The sequence below is a fragment of the Lutra lutra genome, chromosome 13, assembly GCF_902655055.1.
Source record: "Lutra lutra chromosome 13, mLutLut1.2, whole genome shotgun sequence".
Taxonomy (NCBI): domain Eukaryota; kingdom Metazoa; phylum Chordata; class Mammalia; order Carnivora; family Mustelidae; genus Lutra; species Lutra lutra.
The window spans coordinates 522,208-543,047 of NC_062290.1; the positions used below are offsets into that span (position 1 = coordinate 522,208).

The window sequence follows — 20,840 nt, forward strand, 5'->3', positions numbered from 1 at the left end:
TTTTCCTTATGCTTTTTTGTCCTTTTCTGTCTCCTTTGGGGTTAAACATTTCTTAGTATTCTACTTTTGTTTGTCTGTAGCAGTTCCTTGGCTGGTTACTTCAGGAGTGACAATATATACACTTACCTTTTCAGAATCTGCATTTTAACCACTGGGACTCATATGTCAAAACCTCGCCAACAATTCTGTCAGTTTTCTGAGTGCCCTTTATTTATTGCTGCCAAATGTATTCCATCTGTACAAAGTAAGAGCTCTTTGAAATAATGTTGTATTTTTTTGCTTTCAACCACAAGTACATTTAAAATAACTCAACAGGAGAATAGGCTATTATATGTGCCCCAATATTTACCATTTCTCAAGCTGATTTTATACCCCTGAGGTCCCAGATTTCCTTCTTGTATCTTTTCCCTTCTGTCTGACTCTTCCTTTAGAAAGTCTTTTAAAGGATCTCCTGGTAAGGAATGCTTTTAGCTTTCCTTCATCTGAGAATTTCTTTATCTTCATCCCTGAAGGAGGTTTTTGCTGAATATGGAATTCCAGACTGACAATTCTTTACTTTTAGCCCTTGAGAAATGTTCTGCCACTTCCTTCCTGGCTTCCATATTTCTAATGAGAAAGTCACGGCCATATGAGTAGGTGTTCACCTGCAGATGATGCATTACTCTTCTCTCTGGTTGATTTTAAAACATTCTCCATTGCCTTTGTTTTCAGCAGTTTGATAATGGTGTGTCTGGAGGTGAATTTGAGTTTATCCTGTTTCAAGTTCATTCAACTTCTCAAGTCTGTTTTTTGCCAAACTTGGACAATTTTCAGCCTTTTTTTTTTTTCAATTTTTTTTTTCAGCACCACACTATTCTGTCTGCTTCTGGATGTTCAATTACATGAATATTAGATCTTTTGTTGTTGATTCAGAGTTCCCTGAAGCCCTGTTCATTTTTAGATTTTTTTCTTTCTTTTGATCAGATGAGTCATTCCCATGATTAAGGCTACTGACTGTCTCATCTCAGATCCACTATTTGGTCCACCCAGAACATCGTTTTTGTTTTTGTTTTTGTTTTTTTTTATAATCATTTTTTAAATTTATTTTCAGCATAACAGTATTCATTGTTTTTGTACCACACCCAGTGCTCCATGCAGTCCGTGCCCTCTCTAATACCCACCACCTGGTTCCCCCAACCTCCCACCCCCCCACCTGTTCAAACCCTTCAGATTGTTTTTCAGAGTCCATAGTCTCTCATGGTTCACCTCCCCTTCCAATTTCCCTCAACTCCCTTCTCCTCTCCATCTCCCCTGCCCTCCGTGTTATTTGTTATGCTCCACAAGTAAGTGAAACCACATGATAATTGACTCTCTCTGCTTGACTTATTTCACTCAGGACATCTTTTATTTCAGTTTCATATTTTTCAGTTCTAGAGTTTTCATTTAGCTCTTTGGATATCCTATTTCTTTGGTGAAATGTTCTTTTTCTATTTGCTACAAAAGTGTTTATGATCACTTGTTAGAGTTCTTATGTAATAGCTGTTTTAAACTCTTTATCAATTTGTTCTAACCACTGTGTCACAATTGCATTAGTATCTGTTGACTACAATTTCCTAAGCCAGCTTAGATTTTTCTGATTCTTTGTGCTAAGTAATTTTGGATGACTTCCTGGATATTTTAAATATTATATTAATAAATTCTGGGCTTTGTTTAAATGTTGTGGAGCATGTTGATTACATATGTATATGAATATATATGTGTATATACATATATACACATATATACATATATACAAATTTTATTTTTTGTTTTTAATTTATTTACGTTTTTTGGAGACACTTGGCCTAGTTAGGATCTGGCCACACATTGCAACCTGCCTTCTGTGGGCTGTCTCTAATGCCAGTCCAGTTTCCAAAGCCTTTGCAACACGACCCAACTCTGCCTCACTCGTGCACAACCCAGTGCCCAGCCTGGGTCTTGGGTTGTCGACTCTCCATTCAGTTCTCAACTTCTTGGGTCTACAGTTAGGACCGGATCCATGCATGTGTGGCTCCAAGGTGAGCCTCGGACTTCATGGACAACATATAGTATGCTTTCCTGAATGGCCGCCTCCCTCTGCTCTTCCAGGTACTTTCTGGTCCCCTGGTCTCCCTTGTCAGTCACGGAACTGGAAAACAGGCTCTACTGAGACTGCTGTGTAATGCTGTCCTATGCAACTGTACCTGGTCAGTTGCCAAGCGATGGGTGAGTGGAGGAAGAAAACAAAACTAAGAGGAGTCTTCCCACCATCTCTGAGCCACAGCCGCCCTCTGCAGGGGAGAAGTCCCCTTCTGAAGTCCTGGCTCTTGTGTGCTCCCTGGGAAGCTCTTGCTGCTATCGTCATGGGTCTGCCTGGAGAGAAAAAGAGGGAAATGGGATTCCTGCATCCCCTGAGAGTTAGGACCTTTCTGTTCCGGCCTCTAGCCAGGGCTCGAGGGCTTCTCCTGGAACCTCTCTGTCCATGACCCAGTGCCCACGTCTGGGTTGACCGACAGATGCTGGAGGGAAAAGTAAATGATGCCTCCTGGTTTCTCCTCCTTGCCGCGGCTGGCTTCCTAGAGCCCTGAGATGACTGCTTCAGGCTGCCCAGGATTCATAGGGCACTCATGGGAGACGTGGGGTGGGTGTCTCTTAGTTCGTCCTCTCTGGACACAGAGTGTGGTCTGCAGTCTAAGGTCATGACTGGGAAGAACAATTCTTCGTACTGTCATCTGTCAAGGCATGTTCATGTGTTCTTTACACCGTGACTATCCACCTCTCAATAGTTTTGTCATCCGAAGTAGGAAACTTCCTTTTTCTCAATGGCAAGGCTCAGAAATGCCAGAATTTCTCCACATGGCAGCGTCTCCTGTGCGGCCCCAGGAAGGGCTGGCCACCGCAGCCTTGGTAGACGTTCAATTTTGGCCTCTGCTCTGATACGAGGGCCACTGGAGAGTCTGGGCCAGAGGACTGACATGCCCTGACTTTTCCCTTGGGACGTTCTGTGGTGTCTCCGCTAAGTGGGCGGAAGCAGCTGCAAGCAGGCCAGTCAAGCCACCGGGAGGGGACGCTGGATCCGGTTTTGACATTCAAAGCAATGCGATTTGTATTTGTGGATGAGTCCAATGTGTGTTAAGAGAGGGAAGAAGTTATGAGTGGCTATTACGTTTTCCATCTAAGCGAAAGGAAGCATGGAGCTGCCATGGCCTGAGTTGGGGAAGGTTGTCGTGGAAACACTTTTTTTCCTTCTTTTGGACAAACTGTTCTGAAATGCCTGTCGAGGCAGAGAGGTACAGCCTAAGCAGCTGGGTGGCAGGGGTGGGAGTGCAGGGGACGGCCTGGGGTATAGCGATGGCAGAATCATTGACCTCAATGTGGGATTTAAAGCCACAAGCCTGTTGGGAACAGCTCATCACTGGAGAGCAGAGAGAGGGAGGGCTGAGGACGCAGGCCGGGGGCACCACAACAGGGTGCCGCTGGCACGGGTAAGGAAGGAGGGAAAACCCAGACTTTTGTGGGTAAGCTGGCAGCTGAAGAAAGACATGAATCAGAGTGAGTGAGGACAGGAGGTCAAGGTCAGGAGGTCAAGGTCAGGTCCGATGCTGTCCGATGCCACCTGAGACCAGAATGTGGGTTTAGCCAGGTTGAGGTCTCACTGATGCCTGGAAAAGGCAGTTTTTAGGGAGTGATAAAGGAGAAGGCCGGAAGAGAACATATTCAAGAGGGATTAGAAGGAAGTAAATTAAGGTAGAGTGGATCCACTTTATTTCAGTTAGTTTGGGAGAGGGAAGTCCGGAGAAATCCACATGCTGTGGGAGGGGTGAGGACAGTTAGGACCATTGAGGTTTGCAAAATGTCAGAGGGTAACAACGAACAGTCACGCGATGGCTTCCGTCACCCTGTTTCTCAGTATCTTACCAGTTTTAGGCATCTCGGCACTCAGCCAATACTTATTCCAATTAATTAATTATCAAATCACTAGATTTTGCTGACTGGGTGATCAGTGTTTCAGATCATCCCACTGACATTCACAGCAATAATCCGAGTCAAATACTACACATGGACACATACTCTGAAGGTAATACAATACTCCTCATTTTTTTCTCAAGCAGAACGCCAATATACACTTCTTTTGTAAGTTAACACATTCCTAATGAGATGCAGAGTATTAGCATAGACGGTGTTTTTACGGACTCAGGCAGCTACATGTCTCCTAAAACTCTGACATGCATTTCCAGGGGTCAAGACAGTTCCTCTTGCCACTACTTACTGTCCCCTGAGCAGAGCAGAGGCCCCAGCGCATAAGCCGCTTCTGAATGTGGTCGGCCTGTGTCTCTCATCGCAACCTGAGTGACTGGCAGGTGCTCCTTATGGGAAAGGACTACTGTGTCGCTGGTCCTACAAAACAAATACGACCACCTTAGCATTATTCTGAACGACATCCAGAGAAGGAGCAAATAGCAAATACTGCCGCGCAAGACGTGATAAGCTAAATTTGCAAATACATAACAATAAGGAAATCAAAGGGCTCATCTGAACTCTGACACAGTAACGTACTTAATAAGGTCATCCGAGGATAGGAGCTCCTTGTCCATCTGCATGACCACAGAGATAACAGCAGGCAGGGCTGAAATCATAACTGTCACCTCGAGCACGAGATTATATTTCCCTGCAATGAAGCAGTTTGCTGCCCTTTCCCATCTAGCTGCCTTGTGAGATTTAAATGCAAAACTTACACACGCAAGATCTGCCTGACTTCATTAGAAAAACAAAAACAAACCACCCAACTGAATAGATTTAGGTTTTCAATTCCCAGATTTTTCTTTTTTAACTCAATTTTCTAAAATTCCTATCATGGTTACTAAGCATTTCCTTACGTATTGATGCCATCCATTAAAAAAGAAAGAAAGAAAGAGGAGGTTGATTAAACCAAACTGAAGGTATGATACAATGTGCTCTTAAAATTAATGCATGGGGTAACGCGGGGGAAGAGCTCATCGTGACTGTCACTATCCGTTCATTCAGCCAACATTTGGTGCACAGCGACTCCTTGCCAGGTCCTGCGTGTCGGGGTCGTGGGCGTAAGACCCACCATCAGTGTCCCCAAGGAATCTAGTGGATATTATAAACAACAACGAAAATATAATTGTAATATAATAAAATCATGTAAGTGAATATTTGGGACTGAATATCTATGGTTCCGGACTAGAGCCAGCGGTCCTGGTAGGAAGCTAGCTGTGCCACCAACCACCGCTATGGGCAAAGAAAGAAGGTTCTTCTGCACCTTGTGAGCTGCTCATGTTTTTACCACCTGCTCCAATTACGTATGTGCTTTGGATTTAGAACAGATAATAGTTTGTCTAATGCATCCTTCAGGTGCCCTGCATCTGGTAGAACCTAGGAAGTTTCAGTTTTGAGCAGTTATAAAGCCCCCACTCGCTCTGACGTATACAAACGGAAGCATCTGACCCAGACATTTTTGCAAGTCAAAACAACCAGCAATTTCGAATGGTTCAGCCTAACAGCTTTGCTTCAAAAAGGCCCTGCATCACTTAATAGTTAATCATTCCAATTCTGCTGAGGCATCAAAAATATTCTTTCGAGGAAGGAAGTTTAAAATTAGTAGCATTTTTATTTTGCTTAAAAATGTAACAAAGTGACTGCTGGAGCAAATAGGCAAGATATCAAAAATTTGAACTAAATATCCTGAAGGTTCTGAAACAATTTTTTTGGAATCAGATGGTTTCCAAAAATCAGATGGAACAAAACCCCAGGGCTTTATCTGGGTGAGGCCCTGTGATTTCTGTGTGTGGAAGCACACAGGCAGGTCGTCCCAAACACGGAACACCTGGTTTGTTGGGACTGGGACAGGTGGTCAGTGACAAGCCAAAAGGTGGCATGGATCGTGGGGGGAGTCAGTCTGAAAAAATGCTTGTTATAAATGTGGGGCTAACACAGCAAAATTAATTCCTGGTGTTAAGTATCAGGAAATGTTACAAATAAGCATTTTCATTCCTGTCATTGCTGAACCGAGGTAGAACATCTAGAGGGAAAATGCAAGGGCATTAGTTATTCATTGAGTAACCCTGAATTTTAAAGAACCATTTAAAAGCTACATTTATAATGTAGTGAAAAGCTACACTTTAATTGTTTTTAGCAATGACAAAGCACAGAGAGCCCTGCAAAAAAACCTAAGGAAAATCATAATGGGCAATTGTGTGTGTTAAGGCAGATATCAGATTAAGTTCTTTTTTCATTCTATTGTTTGCAAAGTAGCTTCCTGAGCCTGAGGAAATTTTAAACAGCTCAGAACTGAGAATTCTTTCTCAGCACAGGTCATTCCCAAATGCCCACGCTTCACGTAGGACGAGATTCATTGCCAGGGTCACCAGACTCATTCGAAATCGCCGAATTTAGTCACATCTCAGGTTTTTCCTTGCCTCTCCATGTTTCTCTCTTCTCCCTGAAGGCCGGAGTGTCGCTCTCTCCGCGTGACGACTCTCACGGTAGGTTCCGAGCACTCAGTGAGGGGACTTCCAAGGCCACTTCCTCTTGGTCTTCCTTTCCTGGCGCTCTAGATGCTTCTGGCACTGGCTGGTTTGCAGAACACCTTTTCGCAGGTGCAACACAGCCTCTGCGACTCCTGAGTTCTGGGAAAGGCTGCAGGGAACGAACACCGGGTCGGCTTTCACGTTCCCTAATTCTTCCGGAGAAAGCGAGCCTGGGGACCACAGAACGATCACTGTCCGGAGCTCCCTGTTTAGAAAGCTCCCAGGCTCGCTCGGGCTGTGCTGTTCCCTTCCCTTCCCTGATCCCGTCGGCAAACACCCTCCTTTCGGAGCCTGTGGTCCCCTGACGCTCCAAGTCCTGGAGGGCCAGTCTCCCGTCCTTGCTTCCACCTTCAGAACCGTCATTGACCACTGCTTTCCACGCACATCTTCCCAGCGCCTCGCTGTCCCAAACACTCAGCAAATGACTGGCGTTGGAATTAAGTGGATCAAGAAAATACGGATTTTTCCCACTCACGGCAGTGGTGTGATATCTCCATTTAGATACATCTTCTTATAATCTCATAATGAAACATAAAAGTTCTGCATATTTCTGTTATCTTTATTGCAGGATCTACAGTCTTCATGCTGATTTTGCAGTAGTTTTCATGATATTTTCTTACGGTAATAAGCTCTTTGTAGGAATTCAGTTATTCTAAGATTCAGTGGGTAGCCCTACTAAATTCTCATTAATTTCAATAATATTTCTGTCTATCCTCTTGGGTTTTCGTGGTAGGCAACCATATTTCCTATGAAAAATGTCATCTTCATTTCCTTGTTTCTAATCATTTGTGGCTTTGAAATGCCTCCTATACTTTTGTCCCTCTGCTGTTCATTTCTAATCTAAATGTCCTGTAATCAGAGAAATTGTCCAAACCATAACAACTACTGTAAAATTTTTTGGGTTTTGCTTTATGAAACATTAGGAAAATCATTTTGCAAAAATGTGCCATGTGTGCTTGAGAAAATTATATATTCTATAATTTTCAGGGCCTACCAAATCAAGCCATTGATTTCATATAAAAATATTCCATATCCTTAATAATTGTCATCCACATGATTTACCAGTTGCTAACAGATGTATGTCTAAACCTCTCCTTACAATGGTTGATTTGTATATTCCTTCTTTCAATTCAGACAATTATTTTCTATATACATTTTGAGTCATTTTTGTTAGAAACATATGAGTTTAGGATTATTAGGGGTTTTTGGTGAAATTAAAAAGCATCATGAAATGGTGATACTAATCGTTCTACATTAAGACTTCAAAATTTGGGGGCGCCTGGGTGGCTTAGATGGTTAAACATCTGACTTTGGCTCAGGTCATGCATGATTTCAGGGTCCTCTGAGGAGCCCCAAGTCGCTGGGCTCCCCAATCAGCAGGGAGTCTGCCTCTCCCTCTGCCCTTCCCCCCACTTATGGGCATAAGCACCCTTTCTCCCTGTCAAATAAATAAAATCTTAAAAAAAAAAAAAGACTTTTAAACTTAAATTACTTCTGTGCACATTTGCTTGGTAAGTTGTTTTAGGATTTTGCTTTCAACATTTCTAGGTGTACAAACAAGATATACTTATTTTTTAATTCAAAATGACCTATCTGCATTTAAATGGCTATTTTTGTCACATTTATTGTGCCTCATTACTCATAATATTCTCATGTTATTTTGTTGCTCTTTGTTTCCTCTTCCTTTTTAACTTTTATTTCCTACCTTCTTTTGAATTAACTTTTCTTAAAATCCCATTTTTCCTTCCTTCCCTCTTTGGATTTGAGTATTACACTGTTTCTGTTCTTCAGTGCTTACACTTGAAATCTTAATGCGTGCACCATGAGCCGTTTAATGCTGACAAACTTCTACAAAACGAGTTTCTAAGTTCAATCATATTCTTATTTCTAACCCTGGCTGTAGTCCTCTGTTGATCACAATCATTTTGTTTCCCGGTCAGGACCGCTCCCTTCTGTTTCCATATGGTACGTGCCTGACACATGACTGGTGTCTCGTATTTGCCTCTTGTGTTTCTGTTAACCTCTGACTTTACACATTTCTTTCCTCGATGTTTCTTCTAGCGTCTGGGACTCTCCTTACCAGATCGCCCACTTTCATTTTAAAAACCATTCTTGAAACCTTGTCTTCTGGAGTCAGCTGGTGGTGTATTTCTTCTGTGTCTGTCTGTCTGTCTGGGTGTCCCTGTATCTTGGCTGGGCACACACTTGGAACCGGACAGTAACGGTACTTACTGCTGCACAGCAAGGGGAGTGCCGGCGCCTGCAGGCTTAGCTGGGTCCACAGAGGGGGTCTTGCCTGGGTCCGACAGTCCTTGCTTTGACACCTTCTGGTCACCTCCGCTCCCTTTCACATTCTCTTTAATCTTCCTTGATTTCAGCATGATGCTTCTACAGATGGATTTACTCTTGTTTGTCCTGCCTGGTATCCTAGTATTTTCTCAAGTCTGGCCACTTCTTAGCTATTTTGGTCCTGAATTATCGCCAGTCTCCTCTGTTGAAACTTGGCTCCGACCCCAGTTCTCCCCTCCCTGTCCCCGCTTTCCTTCCTCCCATGCCCGTCTCTCTGGGCTAGAGTCCCTGCCACTTATCTACACTCATTTTCCGTTTCACCAGTGTTCTGATCCCGTGTGTCTAGTATCTGATCTGACAAGTCTTAAATTTCAATGAGAATATTTTCATTTCTAAACGTTCACTCGGTTCTTTTGTAAGTCGCGATCACCTTTGTCGATAGTATCAGGCTGCTTTCTCAATCAATCCCAGGCCTTATTTTCCCAACAGCTCTCGCATTTATTTTATCTGATGTTCTTAAGGTATCCGTGATCTGGGATTTTTAGGCATCCATTTACTCCGTGGTTTCTTCTGCCTCCCACTTCTGTCCCCTGGGGCCGCGTAGCCCTGATTGTGAGCTCATGATCGGTGGCATTTTTATCTGTGGGAATCCTTGGGGAGGGCAGGCCTCTAGCAAGAATGTCACGTATTTCTACGATGAGCCATTGGTACTGCTGACCTGTGGCCACACTAACTTAATACAAGGACCATGTAAATTTGAAGTCCGGATCTGTGTGAGGGCAGGTCTGTGGATGTGTGTTTTCAGGGAGTTATTTCTTGCTACCTGGGGGTTTAGCTGGAAGGTCGGTCCCTTCCCACCTTCTCTCTGGGTTTGGAAGTCTTCTGAGACCTCCAGTGACAGGGAGAGTTTTGTGTCCTATAATCCCCTTTTATGCACCTTAGACCCTGTTTGAGTTCCCCTACGAGGCCATTTAAAAATGCAGCTGGAAGCGAGGGAGGTGAGCAAGCATGCCGGGGTCGGCCACAGGGCCGTCATCATATCTATCGGGTTAAATTTAACCGGAGGAACTCTGATAATGGTACTTTCAGTGAGTGGGAAACATTAATCTGGTATTCCTATCTTGTCTTATTAGGAAAAAAATAAAATGGACATGATTAGTTACTCACAGGTAAGCAGAAACAGCTACCTTAATGCCTCAGTCCTCAGATTAATTACACTGTACACATCAAAGCTTACACTTCGAACTGGCTGGGGAGTACTTTAATCTGTTCTCTTTATACGACTGTCTTGTCCAATGTCTGCCTAACTTACACGGTTTAAGCAATACAGAATGACAGTTTGCACAGGGAAGTCATGTGGAAATCACCATTCATTCCGGACGGCGTCACAGTTGCAGTGATACTGAGAATCAAGGCAGTTCCCCTGGGATCCACAAGCACATTTTTGAGCACCAGGCAGAGAACCTCCCCAGTAAGTGTGTGTCTCATTGGTTCTTCCAACCCACCAGCTCACTGGGGTTCCATCTGAAAGACAAGTATGAGAAAGGTGACACCTACTTTGCCCCCCACTGCCTGCCTCCCCAGCATAGTCCCTTACTCCCCTCTGTCTAAAACACAGATGAGCAGAGGTTAACTCCACAACAGGGTCCTTTCAAAGAGGACTTCCAAAGGTTTAAGACATATTTCCACGTCTAGACTTACGTTCTCACCATATGTTTTACTTTTATTAGAAAATGTGCAGGTCGTCCCTAACTCATTCAGGCGTGATATCTACACATTTCTCCTGAGGACGCCAAGGACATCATTTATTTGGACACAACACTGAAGAACTGTCATCTAAAAAAAAAAGGATGAACGAAAACCAGAGTAGTTTGTACACTGCATCCAAAAGCTGTTCGAGAGCCCTAAAATGCCATTGGAAGATGTAGTATTATGAGACAAAATACGGATTTCTTATCTATTGGATGAAAACACTGGTGCTCTCCTGTCAGGTCTTCCAAGTCTGCTGGAGGAACGAGCTTCTTGTACTGACACGTTGGCTTTGTATCTGGAAACCACAGACATGGCCTGACCAGCCTCCCTCATGCCCGAGGTGGGTCCTGGGCTCTGGACAACTGAGGCCAGTCTAGCTCAACGCTCAAATGCTCCAACAGGGCCAGAAGCCACCTCAGCTCTGCTGGGCTGTGTCCTCTGCTGAGGCCCCAGGACAGAAGTGCAGGGTGAGGGTGACAGGGAAGGAGGGCCCTCAGGAGGGTGGAGGGGAACAGTGCCTCATAAACAGAGTCAGAGCAGGAGAAATGGAAGGGACCTCCATCAGCCGCCCACAAAGATGCCTGTCCGTTTCAGCGTGCTCCCTCCCTCAGACCCTCAGGTTGTCCCCACCCGGCCCCCACCGGGAGTCTGGAACACATCCCACCTTCTCCCTAACGTACAGCCGCCACCGCTCGTTATGGCTCCGTGTTCGATGAGCCTTCACCTGCTGCCCACAGCCTCCCAGCGGGAGCACACGGGCCGCACTCATTACCGCCCACCGCCGGCCGCTGGGTGAGAGGTGCGTCAAGAAATCAATGTCGGCAATGTTTGTTTTTCCCCTCAGTGTGTTGAAACTTATCTGTGGGGGGTGGAAGACCTTTTCCACTCAACAGATGTTTTTTAAAACACCATTTTAAACACAGGATTATTCAACATCCTTTTCATAGATGGAGGAGCAAAGAAATCATTGCCCACAGATGCACAATTGTTTGTTTACATCCGAATCTCTCATTTCCTCTATCAAGTAAGAACCAGCAAGTGTTGTTCAAGGTACAGAATGCATTTGGCTCCATTCAAGTTTTCTTGGAGCAATCCAGAGAATTTGCAGAAGAATCATTAAGAACAAGGCAAAGAGGACGAAGAGGCTGAAGGGAAGGGAACAGGGCTCCCCACACCTCGGGCACCCGAGCCCCTGGCTGGCTGCCCTCCGCACTGGCCACAAGGGCAATCCTCAGGGACCTTAACGCTCATGGCATGGAGACTAAACAGTCTCCTGGGATCAGCACTCGCCGTCCTCGAGCTCCCTCTTAGGCCCCCAGAACAGCAGCCCCCGAAACCATCTGCAGCACAGAGACCTACCAGCCGCTGCAGGCAAAGGCCGTGGGACCCTAACACGAGCTGAGACCCACTGCTCCCAGCAACCCTCCCGGAAAACCACAGGAGCCAGGGCTCCCCCTTCTCTCCTCTCATGGTAAACCCCGGGGACCTGATAACAACTGAGTACTTGAACACGGGAATTCTTGGGGGGAAAACTCGGTTCTGACTGACATTCCCCTTCCCAGTCCGCTCCATGACACTCTGAAGCTCCTGGCAGCCACCTAGGGTGGTTTCCCACCATATAACCTTCCACGGAGGGCTCCCAGGGAAGGCTCCTTTCACCCATTCGTGTCCTGGATGACACCGTGAAGCAGTGCAACCCTTTTCAGGTGTGTCCGGGACAGTGTTTAGGCCTCGCCCGCACCATAATGAAGGGATGCTGGGATCAAGGGCGGGACCGCGTCTGTCTAAACGAGGTTTGTGCGAGTTCTCCAGCAGCAGCCCACGCAAGTGCAGCCTCCAGCCTGTGTAGTTACAAAGTCCTTCGTTCCGTCTCCACCCAACCCCAGTTAAAGCCTCAGCTTGGTCGAGGCTGTGGCTGCGTTATTTACTGCTGTGGGAGGGAGCACAGCTGAGGAATCCCTTGCGCATCAGGTAGGGAGAGGCCCGCCCTCCCCGTGGGGATTCTCTACTGACACCCGGGCCATGTGTCCAGGCTGTGGCACAGACCGCACGCCAGTGTGCACGAGTTTGCTCCCAGATTCAAGGGGGTTTTGCTTTCCGACCCTGCTAGTGGCTGGCGTCTGCACTGCTCTGCCTTCGCCTCTTTCCCTGCTCCAGCAGCCCAAGCCGCCCTGAGTTCCTCCCCAGGAGGTTGCTTTCTCTGCTCCTGGGAGCAAGCCGGTTTAGCTCACTCATCTGTCTGGCAGGAACCCAGTCACAAAGCACTAAGCCCCCAGCACTAACTATGCATCCACACGCTGGAGCGAGGCCAACGAACAGCATTTGCTTCACGCGTTTCATCGACGTTGTGCAGTTCGGTCCCGGCGAGGTCAGTGTCTGAGTGCGAAAGTCTTGGGGAGATGAACCCCCGGGCTGCTGAGCGGCAGGCTCGGACCCTGAGCTCAGAGGACCCTGATGACCATTCTGACAAAGTGAGGTATTTCAAAGGAAGAAAATACGAAACCAAAAATAGAATTTTCAAGAACAGAAGCGCTATGAAGAACGAACCGCTAGCTGGTGTGCCATATGAGAGGAGCTGCATGACACCGACATGGCTCCCTATTAATAATGACTGAGAGACTAATCCCACTCAGCCCGTGATGAGAAATCTCCGGATAACTGAGCCACGTGCTGTCCCCCATCTGTCTAAGACCGAACATTTCGGAGGCGTGGCCGCCCTTCGTGGTGGCTGAGCACCCGGCGTCCCACGGCCTCGTGAGGGGCTTTCGCTGATCCGTCGCCCACTTGAGTCAGGAAGAGACTTCCCAGCTCGTTCTCCGCTTTGAGCGAGGAGCCACACACACGGACCTCGCTCTTCGCTCCAAGGAAAAGCATCTCTGTAACATCCCGATCGCAACATGGGCACCTGGGTCAGGCCCCTGCCACCGGCGGGCACGGCAGCCCGTGATGGCGAGGGACTCCCATGACTCACCACGGCCGGCTGAAAGCCTCGACTTCTTGCAGCGAAGGACCAGCTCCTGTCGGCAGTCGTCGGCACCGTCCACGATGGCGTGGAGCTGGTCCGGGCTGGCCGTGTACTTGAAGAACACGAGCTGGGGGCTTTCTCCGTTCGAGCTTTTGACTTCGGTCAGCTGGGAGCCATTGTGCTGTACCGAGGTCCAGGTTGTGTCCTCTGGGCGGAAACAGGGTTGGGAGGGAGACAAGGACTGTGACTAGGTTGGAGCAGTTAAACATAATGTGAAAGTCAGAAGCCTCCTTTATCTGAATTAGGGTTTTAATGTTTGTAGCTATCAGGTCTCTTTGGCATTGGAGTCAGCATAAGGGACACTATTAAACTGTTAGGAATGGGGACTCTCTTTACTGGAATTTGTCTTACCCTGAATGCAGCCAACATTGTCAGGTGGCCAATTCTTAAAATTCTGTGTTATAATATTCAAAGTTATAAATAAAACATTTTGTCCCTTAATTTATGTCTTTCCATTACTGTAAGAAGCAGCTAAGTTGTTACTGTCTGTGTAAACACCCTTACATCAATATACGTATCACTCTTCACTGGACTGAGCGTTTTGCCTCTGGTAATCAAAGAAATGCACAAGAGACACGTGGGGGGATAAGCAGCTCACGTGATCATGCAAGATGGTAGGAAATCAGGATTTTTGACAAAAACTGACTGATCGTGTGTCAGCACCTCGTTCGTGCCCAGCCCCAAACGAGCGCCCACTGGAGTCGCTAATATAACCATTCCTGTCAGGAACAACTGTGGGAAGCCACAATAAGGCTTGAGACGAGGACCAAACCAGGCCCTTACTTGTGCCTCCTTTAAAGTCCGAATAACCTAATGAAAGGTTTAGGACGGGAAAAGTTGAGTAGCACTGAGAAAGGGTCTGTGCTATGTGTTGTGCGCTCGCCTACGTGACTTCCCACACACTTGCTAAACAAATGAGAACAATTCGGTTGGGGTCATCAGTTCGTGGCGGGTCCTTGCTGCCCTAGTACAGCCCATAAATTACTTTCAGGTTTGCTGTATCAATGCAGAACACTTGTGCTGGCATCAGCTGTCTGGCGTCACGAGGTTGCTTATAGTTAAGTGTGAAACTTATTATGGGAACTCGTGGTTGTTTCACTAGACACAGATGTATTGCTTTTCCTATTGTAATATCACTGTATATATATGGCCTTAATGCTTTGAATTAACTTAGCACTGTTGGACATCCTCCTCAGTGCTCCTCCTGCCCCCATCTCTCTGCTTCTCGAGTTCTTTTCTTCATCCTCTTACCCTCACGTTCCTGGTCGATTTGTCGCACCGGCCGTGACAAACAACACACTAATGTCTGCTGGCAAATTCTGACCTGTTTCTCTTCCATCGATTACCCATATTTTTATAAGAGATTTTAAAACAATGGATGAGCACTCCATGGTGTTTAAAACAGAAGAGGAAGATCTCCCTTTCTTCTACCTTCCCCCAAAACCTAGCTCCTCCCACAGTGTACAAGGGCCATGGTTCAGGGGCCAAAAGGCTGGCTTCATGTGGTCCTAATGCAACTTCATTTATAACATCAAATCACATAAAACTTCCTCTGGAACACGCATCCAATACAGACATGATCAGTCCACATATTTCCAAATTATAGGGGCTGGAAACAGTCACGTGAGGTTTGTTCTTATTACTTTTAATGGCTAAGACCTAAACAAGGTTAAAAAATCAAATCGATGTTACCAGGAACCCTCAGAGCCCTCCCCGCCCAGCCCTCCCTGTCCTGCCCCAGGAAAAACCTAACAGCCCCACAGGTGCTCACAGGCCCATCAAATATAGTCAGAGATCCAGAGCAGAGAATGTACAGGGGCCATAGCTCAAAGCCTATGAAAAACACGTCAAATATGCAAAATCCAGCAGGAACAGGAACAGGCTGTGAGTCAGCATGACTAACGCAGTCAGTCATTCAGTCAGTCAGGGAGAGAAGTCTTCATAGATCATCCCCTCTCTCCGCTCGTTTAAGGGGCTCTGAGTGTTCCTATAGCAACTTGAATCCCACAGGTTTTTCTCCCCCCCTTTAATCATGTTTTCACCAGACATTTTACACTTCAACATTTTCCTGGAAAATTTCTTAAATGGACCTGGTGTTATATTTTGCGATTACCTACTCACATTCACGGTCAGGGTTTCTTCCACCAGATGAAAGGGGGTGAGAGCACTGATGGAGAAGCCGGGAGCTGGGCTTGGGGATTCATGGGTTCTAATGCCGAAGGGTCATTTATGTCCATGGTTTATGGCACAAAGAGAAATGCTGTGCCTGAGGGGCTCACGCAGGCTGGTGGCCGTGTGGGGGACTCGCGGTTGTGCATGTTACAGTGTAATCAGAGAACTCTTTCTTGAGTGGAGAGAAGGGAAAGCGTGAACAGAATCTCAAAGCTGCCTTTTGAAAAAAAGAGAAATTTCAATGCTTGTCCTTTCTAGAAATATCACTTGCAAGGCCCCAGTGAGGGCTTCTTATGTTTCCTTGATGTAGCACAACATGGGATTTTCATAGATTTCCAGCTGTAGCTGGGAAGGCACCCTGGAGAGGCGGCGTGATGGAAGCTCTCGAGGACGAGGAGACAGACCAAGGAACTGAAGGGACCAGCATGATGGAAAGACACTTTGCTGTCACGCACCGTAGTATGGAGCACAAACGAGATCGGGGGAAATTAACTGTAATGGGGAAAATCTCCAGCAGGACTTTCGAACTGTTGCATGAGGCCTCATCATATCACGTTCTCCGGCTCCGCAGAGCCTCTCGTCTGCACAGGAGCAGGGAGGCTAACCGGGGCTCCTGGCCCACCATTCGCTTGGGCAAACCAACCTACATTAATGTGACGCTTTGGTTTGGTAAGCAGAATACAAAAAAATAACCCTGACTCACCATATCATACGGCACCCATAGTTTCTCTTTTTATTTTGCCAAATTATATCCACTGGCAACCTGCAACACTTCGTACACTGTGGATTGTATCTCTGAACTATACAAGGCATCTTTTAAGGGAAAGCAGGTGGTCAAATGGGGAAAAGGAAACGGATGTACATTTTCCACGGTCGGGGAAATGTGAACCCAAGGTGGGTCTGCTATGCTTGTTTTCATCTCCCCAAGGGAAAAGAAGAAAAAAGACTTGATTGTAAAAACCCCGATGCCTGTCTAGGTGGTCAGGCTGTCCCTCATGAGATGGACATTGATCTCCAGGAAAGGGAAGGCAAAAATCCCCTTTCTGACAGATGGCTGAAATGAAGTCCAAGCTGGGTCCAACACCACCTCTTCGGAAACAACGCAAGCTGCCTGCATCTCTTCTGACGGGAAGTGGGTGCTCGAGTTCAAAGACGAGGAGGAAGGCAACATGAGAGGCGATGGGACCCATTGCCTCCCACGTGCAGAAGAAGAACCAGTGGAGGACAGGCACTCACAGTGACACAGGACGGCAGAGGGATGGGAAGACTAGCGGGTGTCCCTGGCGTCACTAAGATGACGTGAACACTGTGTTCTGGGTGGGACAGCCCCAACCCTTCTCAGGACTCCGCAGCGTCACGATCCGGAGGAAACCACCACAGCAGGCGGCTCCCATCTGTCTCACAGCCCAATCCTGCTGCCCAGAAAATGGAAGGGAAGCCTGGGGACACCCACTCACCCAACTTCAGGAAACTGTGCCACGTCACCACGCAGTGTGGCCACCAGACCTTCTGAGGTGCTCATGTTCTCAAAGAGCACTGAGGCCTATGACCTTTCCAGAGGGCCTCATGTACCTGGGTCTTATCCTGGATTTCAAAGGAAAATACTCCCAGGGAAAAGAGAACCAGATCACGGGCTCTGATGGGCATCTATGTGCACACAGGGCTGGGAGGGCCAAGCAGCTGCTGTGAACATCCAGTGGGGGCCAGAGGGAGACAATCGGTGGCTCTGATCTGCCCCTGCCCTAGGCCCAGGAGGCACCGGCCCTGCCGTGTTGTCCATGTGCCAGAGCCCAGGAGGATTGGACGCTTGTACTTCACCAAGGAGAGGGACGGCTCCTTGCAGCAGGCAGCCCCTGGGTCCTGGGAGAGGCCCAGAGGCCATGCTGCCTCAGCCCCACCCCTTTGGGTCCCTCCAGATCAGTATTTGCATTAGGGACCTTACGAGGGCTTTCGTTCTTGTCACAGTTCGGAGGCGTTGTGCTTTGCATGATTCACTTTAGTATTTTCCACACAAGACAATGCTCTGAGACACAACTAGACACCCCAAGAAGTGTAGGTACTTCACGGTCTTTTTCTCCTGGGGTTTCAGAGGGTCATCTTGTCACTTAACAGGTCACACTAAGTGTAACCTTATGTGTCTTCTCAGTCATTAGTGTGGACGCCTGCTATTTAACATGGAGGGACACAGCACCCCGCCCCTGGAACCTCCCATGTATCAGTACCGTGGAATGTCATTAGTGTCTCCCCCTGCGTTTCAGCCCACCACACAGCAAGAGAGCAGAGCAGTTTCCTCGGAGAGAACCTTGTGTAGACACTTACAAAATTAGACACAGACAGAGCACTGTGTCACGGTCAATGGGAGAATATGGGCCCTAATCAGTGCTCTTGGAATCATCAAAAAATTCTCTAAGCCTTCGATGCCAAATTTGGTAAATGGGGAGACTGAACCAGCTGACGTCAAAAGACTGAAAACCACGGTTCTGGCCGTCTTCAAAGGACATTAACCAGGAAAGATGCTGGCTGAGCCACCATCTGAGGGCTGGGCTCTTACTGCTTGTCGAGACCATCTTCCTGTCCATCCACAGGCAGGGCTGTGCTGATGAGAGCGGGAAGACGAACTTTCCCAAAACACGTGTCTTTCAACTCCCCTGGGAGCAGGGACAGGATCTACTCCAGAAGTTGTGTGTTCCCACGCACACTGGGTGCGCCTACTTTGGGAACTCCCTTTAGAAGCTGCAGGAGATCAGCCAGAATGATGTCTCCTCCATGGGAGCAGGAAGGATTTCTTCCAGGCAAAAGCCCATAGAAAAGAGATGCAGGGTCGTGGTGCGTGACCATCATCAAAGAGCAGATTTTCTCTTTCTTTTTTTTCCTTATAAATTCTAACATCTCAACATTATAGAATCTTCTGGAAGAGATGCAATTTTTGAGCAAAACTTGCCACATGTGACATGATGATGCCATGCTTACTGTCTGTCTCAGTTTTCAAGGGCAAAGCAGAGAACAACGAAATCACAACTCTTCCCAAGCAGAGAAAAATCTATTCCTCAGCAGCTGGTGCATGTGTTCATGAAGGAGACTCTCCAACCCACATGCAGAGCCTTTTTATTTTGTTTTATTTTATTTTATGTTTTACAAATTCCCAGCAAGTGTCCCTATCTACAGGCGTACCTCAGAGATACGCAGGCCCTGGTCCAGACCACCTGAATAACACATATACCACATGACCGCGAGTCAGAAGAACATTTTGGTTTCCACTGCATGTACGGGTCACCTCTCCGCCCTCCTGGAGTCAGTATGAAGTGTGCAATGACATGACGTCTAACAAACGTACACACCTCGATCAAGAGTGCCTCTTGCTGAACGAATGCCAGCCATCATCAGCACTCCCAGCGAGCCACGATCTTTGCTGCTGGAGAGCCTTGCCTTGCTGTTGGCGCTGCCGACTGATCAGGGTGGCGGTGCCGAGGGTCAGGGCAGCTGTGGCCACTTCTGAAAACAAGACAATGGTGACGTCTGCAGCACGACTGACTCCTCCTCTCCTGAGTGACGTCTCTATAGCGTGGGATGCCATCGGGTCATGTTTTACCCACAGTAGAATTTCTTCCAAACTGTCAACTAAGCTGATGCAATATTCTAAACACTTTGTTCTTTCAACCACCTTCACCGGGCGTAGATCCCACCTCCAGAAACCACTTTCTCTGCTCATTCATCAGCAGCAACTCGTCATCCATTCAAGCTGCATCCAGAGTCTGCAGCGGGTCTGTCCCATCCTCAGGCTCCACTTCTGATTCTGGCTCTCTTGCTATCTCCACCACTCCTGCAGTGACCTCTTCCTCTGAAATCCTGAACCCCTCAAAGTCATCCATGAAGACTGGAATCTACTTCTTCCAAATTCCTAATAACGCTGACATGTTGATCGCTCCCCATGGATCATGAATGGTCTCCATGGCATCTAGGGTGGCGAATCCTTCCCAGAAGGTTTTCAATTGACCTTGCCCAGGTACATCCAAGGAGTCACTATCCAGGGCAGCTACAGCCTTAGGAAATGTTATTTCTTAATGACGATGACCTGCTGGTTGAAATGACTCCTGATCCATGGGCTGCAGAACAGATGCCGTTAGCAGACATGAAAACAACGTAAATCTCACTGTCCGACTCCATCAGAACTCTGGGGCGATCGGGTGCACAGTCAGTAAGTGACGATAATGTGAAAGGAATCTTTTTTCTTTTTTTCCTTAGGTGGGTCTCAACAATGGGCTTAAAACATGCAGCACGCCATGCTGTGAACAGATGTCCTGTCCTCTAGGTTCTGCTGCTCCGTTCACAGAGCACAGGCAGAGGAGACTTGCCGTAATTCCTAAGGGCCCTAGGACTGGAGACATGATAAATCAGCACCTGCTACACGTTAAAAGTCACCCGTCGCACTGGCCCCGACCAGACGATCAGCCTGTCCGTGGAAGCTGCGAAAGCAGCACGGACTCCTCCTGTCTAGTCGGGGAAGTCCTCGATGGCACCTTCTTCCCGTGGGAGGCTCTCGCATCCGCCCTGAAAATCTGCTGGTCAGTGCAGCCGCCTTCGGGAACGATCTCGATCTCCCGGATCTCCCGGATCTCCCGGTCACTTGCGGCAGCTCCCCCGGCCGCGCGTGCTGCTTCGCCTTGCGCTGTCGTGCCACGGACGCGGCCTCCTTCCTGGAACCTCAAGCCTGGATCTCTGCTCGCGTCGGGCCTTGCTGCTGCAGCTTCCTCCCCTCTTTCTGCTGCACAGAACTGAAGAGAGTCAGGGCCTTCCGCTTTGGCTGAGGAGAATGGCGTGGCTGGCTGGACCTCTTATCCACTAAATGTTCTCTGTATCAGCAATAAAGCTGTTTCACTTTCCTATCGTCCATGTGTTCACTGAGGTAGCACTTTTAATTTCCTTCGTGAGCTATTCCTTCGATTCACGACTCAGCTAACTGGCATCAGAGGCCTCAGCTTTCAACACGCCTTCCTCACCGAGCTCTAGTCATGTCCAGCCTGTGGGTGACAGTGGGAGGCAGGCAGCTTCTCCTT

General features: G+C 47.4%; 1 protein-coding gene across 1 annotated transcript in view; it reads right to left on the reverse strand.

Moving 5' to 3' along the window:
• LOC125083660 (contactin-associated protein-like 3) overlaps positions 1 to 20,840 on the reverse strand; it is a 165,959-nt gene that overhangs the window by 24,537 nt on the left and 120,582 nt on the right. The window contains exons 13-15 of the mRNA XM_047700486.1: positions 13,561 to 13,761; positions 10,205 to 10,361; positions 4,268 to 4,395 (exon numbers count right to left, since the gene is read on the reverse strand). Coding sequence (XP_047556442.1) covers positions 4,268 to 4,395; positions 10,205 to 10,361; positions 13,561 to 13,761 — 486 coding nt within the window. The remainder of the gene's footprint in view (positions 1 to 4,267; positions 4,396 to 10,204; positions 10,362 to 13,560; positions 13,762 to 20,840) is intronic.